The sequence below is a fragment of the Anolis sagrei genome, chromosome 4, assembly GCF_037176765.1.
Source record: "Anolis sagrei isolate rAnoSag1 chromosome 4, rAnoSag1.mat, whole genome shotgun sequence".
Taxonomy (NCBI): Eukaryota; Metazoa; Chordata; class Lepidosauria; order Squamata; family Dactyloidae; genus Anolis; species Anolis sagrei.
In genome coordinates, this window is record NC_090024.1 from 1,930,028 (window position 1) to 1,938,426 (window position 8,399).

At 50.0% G+C, this 8,399-nt stretch overlaps 1 protein-coding gene across 1 annotated transcript in view; it reads left to right on the plus strand.

The window, feature by feature from the left end:
• The window catches only part of LOC132775195 (sphingomyelin phosphodiesterase 5-like), a 31,053-nt gene extending 23,146 nt beyond the window's left edge, over positions 1-7,907 (plus strand). Inside the window, exons 5-9 of the mRNA XM_067467201.1 lie at positions 2,324-2,464; positions 2,549-2,638; positions 4,545-4,608; positions 5,547-5,697; positions 7,370-7,907. Coding sequence (XP_067323302.1) covers positions 2,324-2,464; positions 2,549-2,638; positions 4,545-4,608; positions 5,547-5,697; positions 7,370-7,477 — 554 coding nt within the window. The 3' untranslated portion in view covers positions 7,478-7,907. The remainder of the gene's footprint in view (positions 1-2,323; positions 2,465-2,548; positions 2,639-4,544; positions 4,609-5,546; positions 5,698-7,369) is intronic.
• Positions 7,908-8,399: the final 492 nt, after the last annotated feature.

Sequence of the window (8,399 nt, forward strand, 5' to 3'; positions counted from 1 at the left end):
CTTCGTGACCTCCTGGACCAGCCCATGCCAGAGCTCCCTGTCAGCCGTCACCACCCCCAGCTCCTTCAAGGTCAATCCAGTCACTTTAAGGATGCAATACATCCACCTTGCCCTTGGTCGATCCCTCTTCCTTTTTCCTTCCATTTTTCCCAGCATCATTGTCTTCTCATTGTTGTTGTTTATTCATTCAGTTGCTTCCAACTCTTTGTGACCTCATGGATCAGCCCACACCAGAGCTCCCTGTCAGCCGTCACCACCCCCAGCTCCTTCAAGGTCATTCCAGTCACTTCAAGGATGCAATTATTTATTTATTTACTTTATTTTACTTCTATACCGCTGTTCTCAGCCCAGAGGCGACTCAAAGCGGTTCACAGCACACAGGAAACAGCAAAATTCAATGCACCAATACAATGATGCAATACATCCACCTTGCCCTTGGTCGGCCCCTCTTCCTTTTTCCTTCCATTTCCCCCAGCATCATTGTCTTCTCATTGTTGTTTATTAATTCAGTCACTTCCAACTCTTTGTGACCTCCTGGACCATCCCAGGCCAGAGCTCCCTGTGGGCCGTCACCACCCCCAGCTCCTTCAAGGTCAATCCAGTCATTTCAAGGATACCAACCATCCATCTTGCCCTTGGTCTGCCCCTCTTCCTTTTTCCTTCCATTTTCCCCAGCATCATTGTCTTCTCCAAGCTTTCCTGTCTCCTCATGATGTGGCCAAAGGACTTCAACTTGGCCTCTACTATCCTTCCCTCCAATGAGCAGTTGGGCTTTCTTTCCTGGAGGATGGACTGGTTGGATCTCCGATGGTCCAAGGCACTCTCAGAACTTTCCTCCAGCACCACAGTTAATAATAATAATTATTAATAATAATCTGTTGTTGTTCATTCATTCAGTCGTTTCCGACTCTTTGTGACCTCATGGACCAGCCCACGCCAGAGCTCCCTGTCGGCCGTCACCACCCCCAGCTCCTTCAAGGTCAAGCCAGTCACTTCAAGGATGCCATCCCTCCATCTTGCCCTTGGTCAGCCCCTCTTCCCTTTTCCTTCCATTTTTCCTAGCATCATTGTCTTCACATGTTGTTGTTTATTCATTCAGTTGCTTCCAACTCTTTGTGACCTCTTGGACCATCCCACGCCAGAGCTTCTTGTCGGCCGTCACCACCCCCAGCTCCTTCAAGGTCAATCCAGTCACTTCAAGGATGGCATCCTCCCACCTTGTCCCTCTTCCTTTTTCCTTCCATTTTCCCCAGCAGCATTGTCTTCTCTAAGCTTTTCTGTTTTCTCATGATGTGGCCAAACGACTTCATCTTTGCCTCTCATCTCCTTCCCTCCAATGAGTAGCCGGGCTTTCTTTCCCGGATGATGGACTGGTTGGATCTTCTCGCGGTCCAAGACGCTCTCAGAACTTTCCTCCAGCACCACAGTTAATAATAATAATTATTAATAATAATCTGTTGTTGTTCATTCATTCAGTCGTTTCCGACTCTTTGTGACCTCATGGACCAGCCCACGCCAGAGCTCCCTGTCAGCAGTCACCACCCCCAGCTCCTTCAAGGTCAAGCCAGTCCCTTCAAGGATGCCATCCATCCATGTTGCCCTTGGACGGCCCCTTTTCCTTTTCCCTTCCATTTTTCCCAGCATCATTGTCTTCTCATTGTTGTTGTTTATTCATTCAGTCGCTTCCGACTCTTTGTGACCTCATGGACCAGCCCACGTCAGAGCTCCCTGTCGGCCATGGCCATCCCCAGCTCCTTCAAGGTCAATCCAGTCCCTTCAAGGATGCCATCCATCCATCTTGCCCTTGGTCGGCCCCTCTTCCTTTTTCCTTCCCTTTTCCCCAACATCATTCTCTTCTCTAAGCTTTCCTGTCTTTTCATGATGTGGCCAAAGAACTTCATCTTCACCTCTCATATCCTTCCCTCCAATGAGCAGTCGGGCTTCATTTCCTGGAGGGTGGACTGGTTGGATCTCCTTGCAGTCAAAGACACTCTCAGCATTTTCCTCCAGCCATTTTGTGTTTTGCATCTCCATCATCCCCCCCCCCCCCACTAATTGGGTTTTATCAATCTTAGCTCCCAGAATTCCTGACCATTGTTGTTGAAAGCTTAGGAGCAGTGCAACTATTCCTGAATAACATAATCCTCTGTAGCAGGCATGGGCCAAATTGGGGCCTCCCTCCAGGTGTTTTGGACTTCAACTCCCACCATTCCTAACAGCCATTAGGCTGTTAGGAATGGTGTGAGTTGAAGACCAAAACACCTGGAGGGAGGCCCCAAGTTGGCCCATGCCTGAGATAAATGATACCCTGTTTCCTGCCCAGCCGATGCCCAGGTGCGGTGCGACCAGATGACCCTTGGCCTGATGTGGGCCCAGCAGTTCCAGGACGCCAGCACCCAGCCAGGGGACATCGTGGCCTTTGACATCTACTGTGGGGACCTCAATTTCGACAACTGCTCCGAAGGTGCGTTGGGGGGACATACTAGGCTGGGACACACATGTACACGTAACACAGGAATGCCTTTCTCACACGCCTCTTTCCCCTTAGGGGACGAGCTGGAGCAAAGCCACGATATCTTCACCGTGTACACGGATCCGTGCCGCGTGGGGCCCCGAGAGGACAAGCCCTGGGTGATAGGTGAGTGGCCCCTGGACCCCCTCCATCTCCTTCCCCCCACTCACCATCCCCTCCTGTGTCTCAAGGAAGAAGGTGAAAGGAGATTTGGTCTCCAATGCGGAGCGGTGTAGCCAATGCTGATATCGAGCTAGAATTTGGAGGCTCCTGCCCAGGAGACAGGAGCCATTAGACCTACCAAAGAGAGTCCAAAACCCTTGGCAAGCGAAAGAGGAGCAAGGCCCAGAATTTTCCCTGATTTTTCCCAAATAAATCTCACAAAGGTTGAAGAAAAGCCATCGAGGTTTATTTAGCGATCCAGCTGGAAAGGATGCAGAGCTGCGATCATTCGCCAGCAGAGCATAAAGAAATACATTTGATACAGCCATATTTATAGTAAATTCAAAGTTGCAGAGTTCAAACTTCCCGCCCCAGCCTCCCTGCTGCCCTCCACTGTGATTGGACAATGGGCAAACAGCTGGGAGGCGGCCCTCCCACCCCCCGCGCCCCTGGACCAATCAGGAAGCTCCAGTGGTCCGTAGGGTCCAATGGGGAGGCTCCTGCCATTTAGCGGCGATAGCAAATCAGGAAAGAGGGAGGCGGGATGATAGAACACAAAGGAATCTTGTGAATGAGTTCTGAAAAAAATGCCATGTGGCCTGCGAGACAAAGAGGGAGTCTCAAGCAAGCCTGATCTATTGTGTTTTGATTGGAATGAATCAACATGTGTAAAGGCAAGTCCGGATTTTACTAGCCAGCAAATATGAAGACAATGAGGGCGAAACTGGGGTGAATGTTCCTTAGTGGGAAGTTAGTTAAATCAACCAGTGCGAAGGTGGGGGCCTTTCGAGGGTCCCCTGTCTTCCAGGTAGAAAAATGATTAGGGGTCTGCCAAGGGGCAAACAGCATTGTTGGGCAATCCTCTGAGAACAAAGCTGCCTGCCAGTTTATTTTTCATGCAAAGGAAATTGTGTATTGGGGTCTTTGGAATGTCTGGGGCTCTGCAGTTTCCGGGATTGGGGGGGGGGGGATTTCTTCATAAGGAAAGGGAAGGAAAAAAAGGTCAAGGGAAGGCCACTAGTACAAAGGAAAATATGAAAATATATACATTTGATGTAGCAGGAACCATGTGCCTATAATTCACAACAGGAAAAGTCCATCTGAACATGAGGAAGAACTTCCTGACTGTGAGAGCCGTTCAGCAGTGGAACTCTCTGCCCCAGAGTGTGGTGGAGGCTCCTTCTTTGGAAGCTTTTAAGCAGAGGCTGGATGGCCATTTGTTAGGGGTAATTTGAATGCAATATTCCTGCTTCTTGGCAGAATGGGGTTGGACTGGATGGCCCAGGAGGTCTCTTCCAACTCTTTGATTCTAGGATTCTATGATTCTATATAAAAGTCAATGCCCACTGAACCCTTCTAGTATTTTCTGTTGGTCATGGGAGCTCTGTGATCTAAGTTTGGTTCAATTCCATCACTGGCGGAGTTCAGAATGCTCTTTGATATTGTAGGTGAACTATAAATCCCAGCAACTACAACTCCCAAATGAAAAAATCAATCCGACCAGTATTCAAATTTGGGCGTATTGAGTATTTGTGCCAAATGAATGAAAATACATTCTGCATATTGGATATTTACAAGATAATTCATAACAGGAGCAAAATTATAGTTGTGAAGTCGCAATGAAAATAATGTTATGGTTGGGGGTCACCACAATATAAGGAACTGTATTAAGGGGTCACAGCATTAGGAAGGTTGAGAAGCACTGCTCTATAGAGAGGCTTCTTCTCTTCCAAGATGGGACTTTGTCCTCCTTTCTCTTCCTCTTTTCATGCTGACCACTGTCCTCTGGCCATGGCGCTTCCCTCTGGCCTTGCAAGTGAGGCTTTCTGGGAAGGGCTCCCTGCTCAGCTTTTGCTCCTGTCCTCCTCAGGGACCCTGATGGCCTACTTGGAGATCTACGAAGAGCCCGTGTCGACCCCGGAGAACATGAAGAGGTGAGCGAAGGGTTTGGGGAAGGGGTGCTCCCAAAAAGACTACAAGATTTATAGGTTGTACAGTAGTCGAGATATCAAAACATTGTATTGTCGAAGGCTATCATCACTGGGGTGATCTGTGGCTTCCAGACTGTGTGGCCGTGTTCTAGATGCCAGGTGCCACAGGTGCAGGCAAAATATCAGGAGAAAATGCTGCTGGAGCACAGCCACACAGCCTGGAAACACCCCAGTCAAAACATTATCTCATTCTCCTGTGTCTAACTTTCATATAAGAAGGACCTCAGCCAGCAAACTGCCTCCAAAACAAGTCTGCAGCTCATCCTGTCTGATATCTGCAGAAGTTAATGAGAGACGTTGTCCCAGCCTCTGCTGACCATTAGCTTCAGCTTCTGAAATACACTGAAATTCCCACTACCAGTTCATACCATTGTACCTCTACAGTTGGTGAATAACATAACAGTCTATAGCGAATTATGCATTACACTAGCCGTCCCCTGCCATGCGTTGCTGTGGCCCAGTCTGTTTATATGTGTTTTGTGTGTCTATATATATGTTTATATGTGTATATATGTGGTTTTGCGCATGTGTTGTAATGTATTTTTGTTTTGGGGCTTTTTAAGTATTTTCTGATGTGTTTTTCAGTGTTTTCCATTGGCCTGAGAGGTGTCTTGTGTCCAAATTTGGTGTCAATTCCCCCAGTGGTTTTTGAGTTATGTTAATCCCACAAACTAACATGACATTTTTATTTATATAGATATCAAGCATGAATAATATAACACTATGTAACAAACTATATATTATAATTCAAGCACAAATTAACGATATGATATAATAGCACCAATACCTAGAACATGGCTGGCCATTGTTAAGTTTTTCCAGGGGGCCATTAGGGAGGTCTTCCCACCCCACCTGAGTCTCAGTCTTTGGTCTTCTTGCAGGACTTTGGAGCAACCAGATGGACGCAAGAAGTTCCTGGCCGGGCCGGTGTTGGCAGATGGGCAGCCAGACCCCTCAGCCACCGGGTGTGAAGGCCGGCGCCTGGACTACATCCTGTACCGGGAGCACCCTGGGTCTCTGGGCCTTAGAACGGTCAGTGTGGGAGCCCTGGCTGTGTGGGTGGGTGAGCAAGGAATGAGATGGCTTGAATGTTATGGCTTGAGAGCAGAGAAAGAGTGCAGGAGGTGGGTCAGGCCAAAGCAGGTAGCAGGATCCTATTCCTTCAGTGGACAAAGAGCAATCCCAGTTGCATTTGGATCACACAATGGCAGAGCTTGAAGGGTACACAGGAGCCAATTGATAGAATACTCTTGAGAGTGGCCCTTCCAAACATGGCCCAAAGACCTCCAAAGAAGTGCAGGTTCCAGGATGGAATTAATTCATCATTGAATGGATTATATATGCTATAAATGGGATGTATTTTTTAGGACAGGATTAAGGGGTAGACTAGGCATAGGCAAACTGTGTTAAGGGTTCAGGTTCATCTTGTTTATTACCAGCCCTAATTGTTGATTTGTGGAGACCCTAAGCCAGGCATGGGCAAACTTGGGCCCTCCAGATGTTTTGGACTTAGACTTCCACCATTCATGTTAAGAGTTCAGGTTCATCTTGTTTATTACCAGCCCTAATTGTTGATTTGTGGAGACCCTAAGCCAGGCATGGGCAAACTTGGGCCCTCCAGATGTTTTGGACTTAGACTCCCACCATTCGTAACAGCCTACCAGCTGTTACGAATGGTAGGTGCCTAAGCCCAAAACACCTGGAGGGCCCAAGTTTGCCCATGCCAGGGTTAGACCAAGGCAGGCTCAGCCCCACTACTCAGGAAAGGCAGCGCCAGGTGGTGGAGCAGAGGTTGTTTTGCTGGATGCGGCTTACCATTCGAGATAAGATGATTAGATACTCATCTAGGAAAGAACGTGCTTGCTACCCGGAACCACTGTGGGTTTCTGTTGTATAGTCCTTTGGCCTTGTGGAAAGTCCAGTTGTATTTGTGGGTGGCATAAAACTGAGTGGGAGGCCAAGGAGAGTCCAGGGTCCAAAGGATCGTGCCACACCTGAAAGGGCTGGGTCTAAGCCACAAGGTGGAAATCAGCAGAGATAAAGGGACAAGCCTGGGAACAAGAATGAGGAGGGCACAGGTCCATGTGGAAAGGGGCTGTGGGGTCACAGTCCGAAAGAGAGCCGCCCAGACAAGATGAAGGCCGTGTATAAATATGTGAGGGGAAGTCACAGGGAGGAGGGAGCAATCTTCCTTTCTGCTTCCCTGGAGACTAGACACAATGGAACAATGGCTTCAAACTACAGGAAAGGAGATTCCACCTGAACATGAGAAAGAACTTCCTGACTGGGGTAACTGTTCAGCAGCGGAACTCTCTGCCTCAGAGTGTGGTGGAGGCTCCTTTCTTTGGAGGCTTTGAAGCAGAGGCTGGATGGCCATCTGTCAGGGGTGCTTTGAATCTGATTTTCCTGCTTCTTGGCAGAATGGGGTTGGACTGGATGGCCCATGAGGTCTCTTCCAACTCTAGGATTCTAGGATTCTATATTTCCGGTGAGCAGAGTGCTCTCGATCTTGCGTTGAACATAGCAACGAGAGGAGGAAGGGCATTGGGTGAACATCTCAGTATCTACGAGAGGGTCCATTGCAAGGTCCCACAATTCCATCAAGTAGCAGGCAGAATGTGGTATGGACCAGGCAATGTCTGGGGCATGAGAGGGCCTCCTTCCTGCCTGCCTGCCTCACCGTGTCCCTCCTCTTTGCCTGCAGGCCGTGGAGAAGGTCTCCTTCATCACCCAGCTGGCCACCTGCTCTGACCACCTGCCCTTTGGCCTGCGTCTCCACGTGACCCCCACCACGCATGCTGAAGAAGCCTGAACTCTGCCTGCCCCCAGGAGGCAAAGAAGATGACTCTGGGGAGCTGGGATCCCCTCTGAATGCCCTCCCATTGGGGGCCCAGAGGAGCGCCCGGCCCAGAGGGGGGCCTCACGTGTTCCATGTGGGGCAGAAGGAAACGGAAGGGCCACAAACAGAGCATCTGCCAGCTCCCTTCAGCTCTGGGAGGCCAAAGCAAGACGGAGGGACCCCCCTGCACTGGCCTCCCCATCCCGTCTGATGCCCAAAGGCTCCCCCTCTGCTCCCATTGCCCCAGAGGAGGATCTGGGGGCTCACTTTGTGCACCCCCTGCAGTGGGGCCCCTCAATGTGGTGCTCAATGGAAAGGATCAAGAGATAGCCAGTGACCCCCTTCCTTCCTTCCTTCCTTCCTTCCTTCCTTCCTTCCTTCCTCCCTCCCTCCCTCCCTCCCTCCCTCCCTCCCTCCCTCCCTTCCTTCCTCTCAAACACCAAAGAACACCCTTTTTTGCAGGAACCGACTATTTCTCACCAAGTGGACTTCTCAGTTTTGTACGCCTTGTTCCAAAGTTCTCAGCTGCCAAAGATAAGATGGCCAGGAGAGTATTGTTTCTTCTGCAAAAGGGGCAGGAGGAAATGGAAGGGCTGCAAACAGAGCGTCTGCCAGCTCCCTTCAGCTCTGGGGGGCCAAGGCAAGACGGAGGGGCCCTTGGGAACCACAATGACCCCCCTACACCGGCCTTCCCATCCCTTCTGATGTCCAAAGGCTCTCTTTTGCTTGCAGCCCTTGGCTCCTCCTCTGCTCCCATTGCCCCAGAGGAGGGTCTGGGGGCTCACTTTGTGCCCCCCCCCCCGTAGTGGGGCCCCTCACCGTGGCGCTCAATGGAAAGGATCAAGGGATAGCCCATGACCCCCTTCCTTCCTTCCTTTTTGGGGGGGGGGGACTT